Source organism: Danio rerio, chromosome 17 (assembly GCF_052040795.2).
Source record: "Danio rerio strain M-AB ecotype USA chromosome 17, GRCz13ab, whole genome shotgun sequence".
Taxonomy (NCBI): Eukaryota; Metazoa; Chordata; class Actinopteri; order Cypriniformes; family Danionidae; genus Danio; species Danio rerio.
This window is the reverse complement of record NC_141037.1, coordinates 29,851,309-29,866,377: the sequence shown is the minus strand read 5'-3', so window position 1 is coordinate 29,866,377 and position 15,069 is coordinate 29,851,309. Positions and strand designations below refer to the sequence as shown.

Below are 15,069 nucleotides of genomic sequence, written 5' to 3'. Positions count from 1 at the left end.
ATCTGAACACAGCTACAGCTTCTCACATGACAGTGGGGAAAGGCACAGCCAATCACAATGTTTATATGTGTTTGGGGGCAGTTCTCGGGGAGAGAATGTGATTTAACCCTTTTTTGCATGTCTAGGTTCAGATTGATAGTGCAACTTTTTTAAGTGGATTAAGTTATTGGTGGGGACATTTCAATAGTTGGTGGATATTGGTGGTGATGCGTCCCCTCCTCCCATGCTAAACCTCTGCATACATATAAACAATACCAACACAATATGAAAATTATATCATATAAAATTACATTGCATTGACTAGTAAATGCAGCCTTCCTTCTAAAAATCTTTAAAAAAATAAATTTACAAAAACAAAATATTTGTCAACATATGAATATCAAACATACAATTATTTGGTCCTTTATAATATATTTCAAAGTCATTAAAATGTCCTTTTTCCCTTTAACACCCCCCCCCCCCCCCATCAGATAATATATTTGTTTAGAACGATTCAAATAACATTACATTTTAAACATTTTTAGATTAAAAATTTCAAGATTATTATGAATAAATAATATAAGCAAAATTAGTTTTATTGGTAATAACATTATTATTATTATTTAGGATTCAAATTACGTTACATTTTAAATATTTTTCAATGCAAATCTTAAATAATTAGAAATAAATTTATACTACAAGTAAAATTACAGTTTTATTGGAAATAAAACTATTATTCATTCATTCATTCATTTCTTGTCGGCTTAGTCCCTTTATTAATCCGGGGTCGCCACAGCGGAATGAACCGCCAACTTATCCAGCAAGTTTTTCCGCAGCGGATGCCCTTCCAGCCGCAGCCCATCTCTGGGAAACATCCACACACACACAAACTACGGACAATTTAGCCAACCCAATTCACCTGTCTTTGGACTGTGGGGGAAACCAGCGCACCTGGAGGAAACCCACGCGAACGCAGGGAGAACATGCTAACTCCACACAGAAACACCAATTGAGCCGAGGTTCGAACCAGCGACCTTCTTGCTGTGAGGCAACAGCACTACCTACTGCGCCACGGCTTCACCCTAAAACTATTATTATTATTATTAATATTATTATATGATGTTTCGCAGACACTTTTGTCCAAAGCGAGTTACAAATAAGTAAGCCATCAATCCTAAACTTACCTCATCCCAAAGAGGCAATACAAACAAGGAGTGCTACTTAAAAAAAGGTACTTATATTGTTTAAAAAAAGCTATGGTAGAGAAGGAAAAGGGATTTAAAAATATTTTTTAAGCAATAAGTGTATATAAATGCATGAATATAATCGAATGAATCCTAAAATTTCACATTATCATCTACAACAGCCAATGCCAAAAAGATAAACAAGATGAGATGAGCCTTTCCATTAGAGGAAGAATTGCTTGAATATAAATCTGTTATTAGCTGTAGTAAATCACCACTGCAGCAGCCTGCGTACAGTCACTGCATCATCTAAAGCAACTGAATTCTCTTTTATCCATTGTTATTTAGCAGTCGAGAAGCACAATGTACGAGCGGATCATCACATGCACGGCTAATTTGAAAGCAGCTTTACAGGCCAAGTTGCAATCAGTCATTGCATTCAGTGGAATCTCACCAATGACAATGTGCCCTCGCATTCATGATACTGATGCACTGCACTGCAACAGACAATGCAAAGTGTAAAAAAACAGTTGCTCTGAATGACCATCAAAGCAATTCAGGTAGAACAATTTGCATATCACAAAAAAGACCAATTTCGGAAACTAGGGCTAGGGGGGATGGAGGGAGCGATCTTTGCATGGCTGTTTTGATTGCTTGGTGGAAAGTGGCCCAAACGGGAGATGATATCTCCTCTGTAAATAAATAAAAAGATGAGTTTCTATGGCAGGGTGCAGGCTCAGCAATACCCCTCCTTCCATCAGCGCTCCCCTCCAGCTAATAAATATCTTATAAAGAACGAGTCGGGTTATTTTGCAGTTATCTGCAGAGCAGACCCTGCACCGTTTGCCGTAATCTGCTGAAGAGGCTCCATGCTCGTACTGACAAGGCTCAATATTTGAGTGATAACTGGCGAAGGGTGGGGTGTGTTTTATTGATGATGCTGCCAGCGGGTGCAGGAGCTGTCAGAAAAGGCCTTACTCAGGGATGAAGATCTGGTCACTCCCACCTGGGTGCTACAGAATGACGTCCCATTACGGCTCTCATCAGGTCAATCTGCCCCCTATAGTAATCCCTGTACTGCGTTTGACTGTGTAGGCAAGATTATCTAGACCTTTTTAGTTGTTTAAAAAAGCTTTAAAGCAAAAACTACAATTCTGTCATCATTTAAAGGTTCTTTATGTAAGTTTTTGACTCTTCCGAAGCATAAAAATACAATATAATTGGAGATATTTAAGAAAGTAAAGTGAACATTCTTGTTTATCTGTAAACAAGGCTAAATGTCTGTTATGTACCAGAAAGGCTGTCTTTGTTTTGGTCAATTAGAGTCAATTATATTTCAGTACCCTGAGTTGCCTTGTTGGAAAATCTTGTTGCAAAATTCTAATTGATTCAGTGTTCCACACAAGGTTATTTGGTTATAGGTGTTAACCTAACAAGACTCAGCAAAGAGAGAGTCAAAAGTGAGCCGTATATATGTGTTGTGTACATGTGCAGCTTCATCTGTGTGAGTGTAAGCAAAGGAGACTTGGAGCAGGTGTGTGTGTGTTGCAGGACAGGACTTGTAGTTCATATTGAGACAGGATTGTAGTCTATATAAATGTAAATGTTCTCCAAATGTGAATGTTTGATCCAGGAATGCAATACCTAGTTGAACCACTGCGTGTCAAACTTACATACTGCACCTTAAAAGGGCCATGACACCCCCCACTTTCGGTTTAGGGCTACCTCAGTGTTTTTTCAAAAGATGCATAATAATGGGCGTGGAGCTCCACGAGCAAAGGGCAAGAGTGGGCATGGCCAGCAGGGGAGAAAGAGGGGAGCAAACAACTGTTGTCAGTTGGCTTACAAAATAAGACAAACCGTGAGGAGACGCATGATTTTATAGTTTAAAAAGTTAAAATGCAAAGAAATAAACAGTAATTAAATGAGGAATTTTCCCACAATCCCTGGGTCTGAATGCAAACTCAGAACAGCAGGTCTCTTGCCCTGTCTATTTTAACCATTAGCCCTGTTGGTAATCTAGAGGATTTAGGCAAACACAGCAGCATGCCGATGTGTTTAAATGTGAACAAACTCCAGATAAAAGACAGCGTCCGCCTTTCTTCAATACTTGTACAGCTCTCCCAACAAAAATGCTTGATGGACACATACAGCTTTGCTGTATTTGCCCCTGACAGGATCGCACGGAAAAACATGCAACAAACTCATCATGGAAACAAACACATACGAGCCTTCATGAACAGCTAAATACAGTGTGCCGTGGGTCCGTGTCTCACAGCTTGGGGCTGACAGGTCTGCCTTGCCTTCGGAAAGTAAGTGCAGTCATGAATTAGGAAGCTGGCTATTCTCGTAGGATAAGACTCCGCTATGAATAATAATGAGAAACCGACGCGTCATCTTTGCACTTGCAGTTCTGCGCTTCGTCACCGATTTTGATCCCGCCCCAAAAATCCTTTTAAACCCGGAAGCTGATATTAGATAACAAAAGCTAAAATGTATCCTGTTTACCCCACAATTAAAGCTAACAGGTGCTAACATTGTCTTAACTGATGCTCAACATACACACAAATCTGTTAAAATCTCAAAAAAAGTACTCGAGGGTTTTGTGAACCTTTATTGCCTTTCTGATACTGGTTTGAAATGAAAACATCGGTATTCCCTTGATATGGAAAATTCTAAGACTATGTGTCATAAACTTTTGCCTTAATAGTAATTTAGAGCAACTGTTTTGTACTGCTGCTTTGATAATGATATTATACAATTGTAATGCTTTGCATGTTACAGTCAGTCTATGATATTATTTAGTAAACAGCAAATGTTGACCGATCTTTGACCAGATAGATTGTAGCGGATTCATTCTTGCATCTGCATAAATCCACCCAGATAGTTTTTCTAGGTCACAGAACCACTGGAGCGCCTGAGAATACTCCACATCAGAGAAAAAAATCTATTTGCATTAATTCAGAATCATTTGAATAAAAAGTTTGAATGGCAAGACATGGTCAATGTCAGACATGGCTTTTGTGGATGTTTGACCACATTTAAACTATATATGCAATCAGAAGGGAATAAAATTGGACTATTTCAAAAGATTTTAGATTTATTTAAGACCTACATGTATAGTGTCATTCACTTAAACTCTAACATCTGTAAATATATATATATATATATATATATATATATATATATATATATATATATATATATATATATATATATATATATATCCAAGTAAAGCAGAGCCACCTCTAAACCTTCGTCCATTCTCAAGAGTGAAGCTTCCTCCCAGCTCAGGGATTGGGGAAACAGCTCTACCCCTTCACCTCAAGCACCGCCCCATCTGGCCAGCCATGCTCTTTTTCCCATTGCAGGAGAAAAGGTCATATTTCAAATGACCAGTACAGCTGCTATCACAGAGCTTTGTACAAGCAGCCAGCAGAGTGTGTTGGGATTACCCAACTTCCAAACCCTCCCATGTAATATCGTTTTCTCTCCAATCCCTTGCTTATTTTGCCCAACAAATGAGATTCCGCCATCTGTGCAGCAAAGAAGCTGTGCAGCTCAAGCTTGTAACGTCCCCTCTGACAATCTTATATTATAAACCCATCCTCTATCTATTGAGGTAGAGGATGAGCCTATCATTGCTATTTTCTGCCCAATAATGTTGTTTCCATCCATAACAAAGAGCATATAAAACCTAAACGGCCAACGTGCCCTGATCAAAAATTCACATTGGCCGCAAGTGGGCTATAAAGTTGTGGCAATGATATTGTGCTATCCATTTGATGCAGTAGAAAACAAGCATCTCTCATCTGAAGGTGGCAGAAAAATAAGGCAAACAGCATTGTGGAAAGTTCATTTTGTAATTGTGTTAGCCAATTAATACACTAAAGATACGTATAAGGGTTTTGGATCATTAGGTTTGCAAACAAAAAAGAAGTCAGACAAAATAATTGCATGCGTAATGCTCCAAAAAGTGGCTCTTTAGTGGCTCGGGATTGCCTGTTTCTGCAACAGCGATTATAGAAAAGCAATCAGGACCAAAAACAGAGCCGCCAGAGGATCAGTATGTGTGAGTAAACAAAATCTTATAATGAAAATGAATGTTAAAATAATAGCATTTTAATATTACGAATGAATAATGCAAAATGTGTCTCAGAAGGTTATGTTTGGCAATAAATAACTTCTAATGTGGAATTTATTCAAGCAATAATGAACTGGCAACTGGTCATTATCAAAAAATAAAAGACCTCCACTTTGACCTGCCATCCTGATCATTCTGAGGGGGTTTAAAGTGATAGGTGACCCATAAAAATTAATCTAATCTAAGAACTCTCATCATGAAATATATGTTTTTTTTTCTTTTTGCAATAAATATGTGTCATAACAGCCTTTTTCATTTGATACAATTCCTAGGCATTATGTAGAATGACAGGCATCATTTAGGCAAAGTGTCAGAAGAGCACAACAAAAGCCTTTATTGATCATTATATATTGTAAAGTGGAAAGAATACGAAATAAAGCATACAGTATGATCAGGGTGCAAATTACAGGGCATTTTTTTTGGGGGGGGGGGATGACCCCCTAATTAATGCTTTATCCACCCTGAAGGACATCGAAACAAGATGTATGAGAGGGGCAGTCCTTTAATACTGGGAATTTTTTCACTCTGATATGTATTTTAAATAATAATATTATTAATTAAGATAATAGATAATATAAATATAAATTTAACCAACCCTATAACGGTTCAAACCATTGTGAACACATAATCCAGCCAATCAGGCTATTTGAGGAAAAAGTCTAAAATTGGAAGATCTGGAGCACCCATAGACATAGTGATAGACATTTCTCATAAAATAGTTGTTGGTATCTACATTTAGCCTAAAGGTTAAGTCAAATTAAATGCAAAATAACATTTGTGGTTTGACCTACAGTAACATCTGAAATAGCCAATCAGAGAATACTATAGGTCAGAATGCACTAAACATCCCTCAAAATGCTGAAAACTTCAATATGTTTTTTTAAGAAACTAGATTAAATAATTAAAATAAATACATAAATGACTAAAGCATGTATTACACAAACTAACTGGAAAATGTTGATCTCCCCGATCCTGAATGTTTAATTCGCACACTTATGTTCTTACGGGAAAAACAATGACAGCAGAACTGAGATTGAAGTATTTGTTACAATATTGTCTGTGATGTGGTAGTGGAAACTCGTACCGACAATGCACTTGTCTTACAATAACAACACTCACATGCTTATCACAGGCATAATTAAACAATGACCCAAGTGCCACCGCTAACAAAATTGGCAAGAAAAAAAGCGAAGGTAGGCCAGTTACATACTTTGCCACACGGCAACTAGGCATTTTTTAGATCAGTGGTTCCCAACTCTTTTTTTGCCTGAGACCCCCCTTTTCCCCGGAAAATACTGTAAGGCCCCCCTCCACATTTAATGACATAATCGCTCATTTAAGTTTGCAGTAATGATGACAACAAATGTTGTTTTTAAACAAACAGTATGTTTATTATTATATCTAGATATGTTTATGCACAAATAATAGCTTAATGGTTCCCAGATATGGGTTGCAGCTGGAAGGGCATCCACTGCGTAAAACATGTGCTGGATAAGTTGGCGGTTCATTTCACTGTGGCGACCCCGGATTAATACAGGCACTAAGCCGAAAAGAAAATGAATGAATGAATTATAGCTTAATGTAAAATATAAAAGCAAAACATCTGTAGGCCATTTCTAACTGAAAAATGTAAGCCTTTGGCCTTTAAATTGACCCTATTTGAAATTCAATAACAAAAATATCAGTGTTCACACTGGTTAATAAGGGAAAAATATAATATAGGCTATTACAATTTACTACTTTCAAGTTATTTGTTAAGCTCTATCAATAAGTGTGAGAATTGCTGCGAGGCGAATCCGTGAGACTATCTTTTTTGTGGAGGACGAATTACAAATTTGTCTATTTTTGGTCAGCTATAGTACAGTGGTCCTTAACCTTTTTATCACCACGCGCCGGTCAACGGTTAACAATTTTAACTGTGGGGGGTTGGGGTTGTTTCGTAGGTTGCTAAGCGACCATCAACCGTTTTCTCCAAGGGTTCATTGGTGCGAGCGCGTCACGCCGCTTGTGCGCGCAAACCACGCACATCCATTGGAAACAACAGACTTGTGCAAACTCTAGAAATAAGAGATATGTGAACGGTCCCTAAAAGGCTGCCGTCATTTGCAATCTCCATCAGTTGATATTTTTGCACAGCCATGGTGGATTCACCTGATTTTCTGACAAGTGAGTTGCGGATCTATTCCTTGGCAGTTTGCAGGTCGGTCACTGGGCCTTTTTCCCGTAGCAAAGAAACTTTACAAAGACGTATGTTTCTTACTCATTTTGCTGCTTGTGGGTTAAATTTGGGCGCTAAATTGAGCAAGATGTAAGCGAGAGAATACGGTCATCTTTCAAAATAAAAGACTTTTCAAAATAAAAGATTGTTCAGACTCAAATAATGAGTAAAATGGAAATAATTAATGATTTCTTGTACAGCCCAGTACCAATTGACCGGTGGTTGAGAACCACTGAGCTAGGGGATAAAATAAACTAAGGCAACATGATCATTCACCTAATTGTCCACTCCTAAGATTTTTTTAAGATACAGTATGACCCCCCTGTTGGGAATTGCTGCTATAGATAGCCTAGGAAAGGAATAAAGTAGCAATCATTACATACTTTGACGTTCAAGGCTTTCTATACATTTCCTAGGCATTCTATAGAATGCCGGATTTCACACATTGCTAGTAACACATACATAACAGATACATAAGAAACCTTTTTAAGTGTGTATTTGCACTAGCTCCCCCCTGACCCCCCACTCATAACACATTAACCTATTAAAAGAAAAACATCAAATGTAAATATTAATATTAATAATATTAATAAAAAATAAGTAAATACATAGAGGGTAGAAGTGGTTAGAATGATCGCCTCACAGCGGGAAGGTCACTGGTTCGAGTCCCGGCTGGGACAGTTAACATTTCTGTGTGGAGTTTGCATGTTCTCCCTGAGTTCACGTGGGCTTCCTCCGGGTGCTCTGGTTTGCCCCACAGTCCAAATACATGCGCTATAGTTGAATGAAACAATTTAAATTGGCTGTAGTGTGTGTTTGTGAAAAAGTGTGTATGGGTGTTTCCCAGTGCTGGGTTGTGGCTTGAAGGGCATTCGCTGCGTAAAGCATATGCTGCATAAGTTGGCAGTTCATTCTGCTGTGGCGACCAATGATAAATAAAGGGACTAAAGCAAAAGAAAATGAATGAATGCGTGAATTTTGTATGAAATTAATTATTTAAAAATTAAATTTATGTTTAAAAGACATATTTATAAAAATATACCAAGAGAACCAAACCACAAGTGCACAAAAAAATAAAGAAAAAATAAATAAAAAAGGCTTTTGGAAAAGAAACAGTCCAAGAAAAAAAATCTCTAAAATGACAGTCTAAAGTTTCAGTAATGACACTCTTTGTTGTGAGGGGAGCTTGGAGCATTACACATGGCAGATTTCTTTCTTTGGTATGATCCTCTTCCCCTGTGCCTGTCTACCTCACCAAGATGATCCTCCTCACTGGCAAGACATCTGACTCCCATCATACCCTCCAGTCTCACACAGAAATGCGTAATCTCACGGTGCTCCCCAGACCCAGTGAGTTGACAGTCAGAGATTCGCATTAAAACCTGGACTTCCAGATGTGTAAACAGCTTTCTGTGCACACCGGGGATCAGCCTTGAGAAGGAGTAACTGTGAAGTAAACCACAACAGCTGCTCCAGCCAGGGATAGTAAAGCTTCTACAGAGAGCATCTCTCTCACATGCACACAGATGACTGAAAAAAGCAAATCCTTTTCTGCATTTCACTACTGGCTACATGTAAGAAGTAAAAGTCCTAGATGTTCATCTCGCTAGGTAATGATTCTAGCTGGGAAAGCAAGTATTTCTAAGAGATTTCAAGCAAGGCTGGGTCTCTCAAAGATTCAAGAAAGTTTCGACAAACAACGTCCTTTCACATCAGCTTGAACCACAGCTTGATCGTTTTTCAATGTATGCTGCCAGTCATTCTTCATAATTGTACACTGCACCCGTTGTTGAGATATTTATTACCCCCATGTACTGTCATTTTGCCTTCATGATAATCATTAAGTAATTCATTATACACTGATAAATGGGAATGGGTGTTGTGGAAAATGCTGACAGCAAACTTGAGAGCCTTCAGAAATTATTTGGCGGAGGCAATTTACACTGAGTGTAAAGGAAATTAGATGCCTTTTATAACCGGCTATTGTACACATTTGCATGCTCCACACACTGCATATACACCATATGCGTTTTGACAAATTAGATCCTATGGAGTCAATACAACAGTCTCCAGTATCACATCATTCAGAAATGATTTTAATTTGCTGATTTGGCCTCAGGTAACATTTTTTATTTGGATCAATTTTGAAGAAAAAAATACTGCTTTCCCTCCCCAGAAAATGGATCTTATTGACTAATAAATCTATGTCTATGTCAAGTGTGCACATACCATGCTATTTTTATATATGATACTGGCTATGCTGCAAGCAAATTCACACATTACTCATACTATGTAGTAATCAAAATCCCAATTAGTGTGTCCAAAATTACAGTATGCTTGAACTAGATGTTAGAGTTTGAGGACAAACTTTATGGTGGCTTGAGAAAGCGTATTGGGAGTAGTTTATTTAGTTTGAAAAAGCATCAAGTTGGCTTAAAGAATATTTAAGATCCCTGCAGTCAACAAGATAACCACTTTAAAGACAGTAAAGCCAGTACAAAGCTTTAAAGTTGACCCCAGTGTCTGTGGTTGGTAATAGCATGATACCATGAATTGGCATGATTTTAGCATGTACTAGCATATTGTTAGTATGGTTCTAACATGAATTAGCATGATCCTAACAAATTAGGATGTTATTAGCATAAATCTACAAAAAAAAAAATTGTACAGTGTATGTGTACAGTGACAACATTTTTGCCACCACAATAGTGTGCACATACTCTTCTATTTATTATATGATACTGGCTATGCTGCATGCAAAAATAGTGTGTCCTCAATTACAGTATGCTTAAATTAGTAGTCCATGTTTCAGTGTTGAAAAACGCTAAACATGGCGGATGTGTGAGACTGCTAAGTGAAAATAGGAGTATTATAGGAGTATAGGCCTACCTGTCAACCCTCCCGTTTTTGCCTGCTATCACGTTTAATATTCAAATTTTTCCCCTGTATGTTTAATCTTTATATGAAAAGTGAAATTACCATCAATTCAGAGCCGATCTCAAATGTGATAGAATTGCAAGAGTTGTTCAAGAGAATTGTGCTTTCGCTTTATTTTGGCTTGAAAGCATGTTAAAGTGAATATACAAACATCTGCATTCACTTCTTTCCATTAAGGCTGTGCATCAATCGTTGCAACCTCTGAATTCAGTGTATGCATGCTGACTGACGGACACGCTTCGTATGATTCTTACCTCCCTGATTTCTATTTCGTATGCTTCGTATGATTCTTACCTCTCTGATTTGTGACGATGTCTGTTGGTTTCAAAATTAAAATGCACCTTTTTGCTTATAATGTCTTATTGCTTATCATCAAAGGTTAAAATACCAACGTGACAGCTGAGCCCAATCTGCGGGAGAGTTTACTCGCATGTGACTTGTTTTAACTATTTTGGCCTGTTTAGAAACTTTGCCATGTGAAAGTGGACCTCACCAAAAACAAAAATAAACTAAAATCCCTGTTTTGGAACAAAACAATCGATTTACAAGTGTGAATGCACCCTCAGTTTACGGTAAATGAAAACAAAATAAAGTATACATCATGTGTTCAGTTCAAACTTTGGGGTTTTACTTTATGCTCTGCAACTTCAGGCCACTTCTCCAACAAACCAACTCATATATTTGTTTGTTTTTTTCTACCATGCTCTTTGGGTACACCGTGTGGTCACTGCTATTTACACCTGCTGCATATAAACAATTTTCAGACTCAGACAGAAACTATGACACATCAAGCAGAAACAAACCAACCTGCCCTTGAGGACCGAGTGCTCACCTCTGACAACAATGTTGGTGGATTTCTTTGCAGGATTACCCACGTTGTTGCTGGCTACACAGCTGTAAACACCAGCATCATCTGTGCTGATGGCAGGAATAGTGAGGGTTCCACCATTGAGGACACTCTTCTTTGGAAGCTCTTCTGTGTTCCTGACCCATGAGAGGGTCGGGCTGGGCTCGCCTCCAGAGATGATGCACACCAGGGTCACTGTCTGCCCAGGATTGGCCACAATAGGATCTTCCACAAGCAGCTTAATAGTCGGGGAGGCTGGAACAAAAATGCACAGCATTAATCTTGTCAGTTTCAAGCAGAGAGCCTATTTTTTTTACTTAAAGAGAAACTTGTTAGAGAGGTGTTGGCCCTCGGTGGTTCCAATTTAACACAAACTTACATCCTGCTACACAACATCCTGATGTTTATGTTAAGCAAATGCAGGAGAGATGGTTAGAAAATGGTTTGCGCTTTAAAAAGTTGAACATATAAGTATTATCCTCACCTATACTCTTTTCAGTTGGTGTCAGAAGACACTGTTTCATCAACTGGGATTGAATGGATTACCACTGTGCTCATTTGAAGCACCAAATTTGAAGGATCTATACACCTGGATTATATGGACTCACAGAGATGGAAAATTTTTCTGAAGAAAGTCAGTCTGAAGGATTTGATTTACCAAGCCGACCACAGAGAACAAGCAGCGATAGGCTCAGTGTGGTCTAAAAAATGAGCTTGAACACACTGCAAGAAATACAGTGAACTGCAGCCTATGACTAAATCAGAGGAAATATTCATAATTCATTAAAGGGAACCTTATATGCTCGTTTTTACAAGATGTAATAAAGTCTCTGATGTTGTCACAATGTGTCAGTGAAACTTCAGCTCACAGATCATTTATTATACCGAGCCGTAGATGCTCGTTTTTGAGTGGAAGCAAACACTTGCTGTTTTGTGTGTCTCTTTAAATGCAAATTAGCAGTGACAGCCTTAAGTTTTTAATTACCAGAAGGTATTGCTTCACCACCTGCCTGACATCTCTGACAACAGTTGTCAAAAGACACAGTTTGAAAAACACTTACTATGACTAGCTAGCTACAGATGTGGCTACTGAGAATGCGCGAGTGAATGAACATGACCACACGTAGTGCTGCAGTAAACGCGCAGCACAGCACAAAATTTTCAAACACAAGAAAGACATGACCAGCAGGGGGCAGTTATGTAACATAGTGAACATAATGAACTGATATACTGTAGCAGCTACAGCATGTGAGCAGAGCTGCGCGGTGTGATGCTCTGGAAAGCATTCCGCTCTATCGTTGTGCGCTCCACTTAGTTGTTAACTGCCCAAAATAAGTGCTCCATTAACATTTCACTCACGCTCACCGGTAAACCAATACCGTTCAGATCCCATGCTGACATAACATTTTTCTACTAGGTTAACTCTGATTTTTTTTTTTTTACTAAAAAATTGTTGGTAATGTGGTGGCGCAGTGGGTAGCGCTGTCAAAACACAGCAAGAAGGTCGCTGGTACAAGCCTTGGTAAGGTCAGTTGGCATTTTTGTGTGGAGTTTGCATGTTCTCCCTGTGTTTGTGTGCGTTTTCTCCAGGTGCTCCGGTTTCCCAAAGTCCAAAGATGTGCTATAGGTGAATTGGGTAAGCTTAATTGACCGTAGTGTATGTGTGTGAATCAGAGTGTATGGGTATTTCCCAGTGATGGGTTGTGGCATCCGCTGCGTAAAAACATATGCTGGATAAGTTGGCGGATCATTCAACCAACCCCTGATTAATAAAGGGATCGGGCAGAAAATAAAATAAATGAATTGAACGAGTGAAAAATCTTAAATAACTGTGTAAAATTAAAACACATCAATAAAATAAGTTTCTGTTTCAAAGCGGCATGCTTTCTTGTGATTTTTTTCCTTTCAATACAGTTTTTTAATAATATTTTAATAGGCCTAAGTGATCAACGGTGTATTTTATAGCTTATTTATTTAGACAGCTGTGTGTGTTCTCTTATACTATAGTTTAACTGACTGTTGGTCTATTTTAAACTATGGAGCTGTGAACATGATTCGAATTACAAATTTGCTTCCACGACCACGTATTTTTAATGTATACCCTTGTTTTGATTAATGTTATGTTTTAATAATTAATTATGAAATCGAATAATTTGTTGTCTCCAACAATGTACAAGTTATTTTGTTTGGTAAATATAACTCAGATAGATGCTCAATGACAACTGATTGCCAACAAGAAGTGTCAAGATAATATAGGGCATAAGGCAGAGTAAATGACGAGAAAATTAGATTTTTGGCTAGAGTATACTGAAGAGCTTGATTAAGCAGAAATAAAATGTAAGATTGACTCATGAATATTAAGTAACGTGATAAGATTTTAAACAAAACATTTATATGCATGTTTACAACCAATACCAGGTGCGTTGCCAACATCAAGTAGGTAATTACAGCGAATACACACGTAGCGTCACCTCTTGACGACAATTATAGTCATTTACCTTATTACGCTAATGCGTTTATACTTGAACAAGAGCTATTTACAATTATCACCCAAAGTGACTCCTTTACTTAGACCTATAATCCACCAGGTGACCATATCCAATCTATATAATCAGACACACACCGGCGTGCTGTGATGCAAGGGCCTTCAAGTTGGCACAGCAATCAGTCAATCCCCAGAACTGTGTGATCATCATAATCAGCCAATCCGCTACCAGAAATAAGCTGAGAGACATAAAAAAGTAGGATAGTGCGAGAAAATGAGCCAGGCGCTGGAGTGGGAGAAGGAAGATAGAGAAACAGAGATGGCCGGAGGGAAAGGTCTGCCGACTCTGTTCATTCTTTAATGGATTCCGTAAAGGTCAGGTCTTCGCCGCAGTAGCATGCCATGTGAAGCCCACCGAGACAGATAAGGAGCACAGGGACCCGCAGGGCCATTTCCTTAAGAATATGGTTTTGCCATGGACTGAATTAACTGCAAGGCCAGTGGTGAAAACATCAGCCCGGGGCGGTTTCTTCAACCATCAACTGATGAAGGAGGAGAAATGTAGCAGCAGGCCTCTAAATGTAACAGGCGTAACATACTCAATAACACATGCAGCACTCACAGCTCGCTGATAATCAGACCACACAGCACTTGTGGTGACAAGAGCCTTGGGGCTCTTCCTTTTCAAAGTTGCTTCTGTGGTATTGCTTGAATGTAGTTTCTTACTTGTTGGACGGCTCAAATATAGCAGAAAGAGGCTAAAATAACAGATGATTCTATGTATGAGGAGGTGGATTTGGTGTCTCACCGGTTTTGTTGGTGAGCTGGAACAGCACACTCTTGTCAGGGATGCCACAGACACTGCGGACGGAGGCAGTGCAGGTGTAGTTGGCATAGTCTTGAGGACGCAGGTTCTTCAGCTTCAGGATTTTGGTCTCCCCCTGCAACTCAATAAGACGACTTTGTATAAAGCTTTGATCTGAACAGACTTTGCTTCAAGACATTCAACACATTTTGTATATATTAATAAATGTCAATTTTGATAATCTACCTTTCAACAGTCACTAAATTATACTATATCAAAAGCTGATATGACCTTATTTAAATAAGATTTGTTTAAACCTATTACAATTTGACCACAGATCAACATAGTAGACCCTTAGTAGACTCTTACAAGACAAGGTAATGACGTGTTATTTAATATATATCATTTTGTTCTTGTATCCCCTTTGGCCACTATAGATTTACAGGGTAATCTTATATTGCATACAAGTC

The 15,069-nt window shown here is 38.4% G+C and overlaps 1 protein-coding gene across 22 annotated transcripts in view; it reads right to left on the bottom strand.

The window, feature by feature from the left end:
• Positions 1–15,069, bottom strand: part of mdga2a (MAM domain containing glycosylphosphatidylinositol anchor 2a) — a 347,889-nt gene that overhangs the window by 108,477 nt on the left and 224,343 nt on the right. For 17 of the 22 annotated variants that reach the window (XM_087290654.1, XM_087290660.1, XM_087290651.1 and 14 more), the window contains 2 exons: positions 14,603–14,735; positions 11,295–11,564 (listed from right to left, as the gene is read on the bottom strand). Coding sequence is in view for 4 of the 22 variants with exons in the window: in XM_087290645.1 (XP_087146771.1) it covers positions 11,295–11,564; positions 14,603–14,735 (403 nt within the window). In the remaining 18 variants the exon portion in view is untranslated. Of the gene's footprint in view, positions 1–11,294; positions 11,565–14,602; positions 14,742–15,069 lie in introns of all 22 variants that reach the window. The other 5 variants (XM_087290664.1, XM_087290663.1, XM_087290644.1 and 2 more) reach the window with 1 other exon arrangement.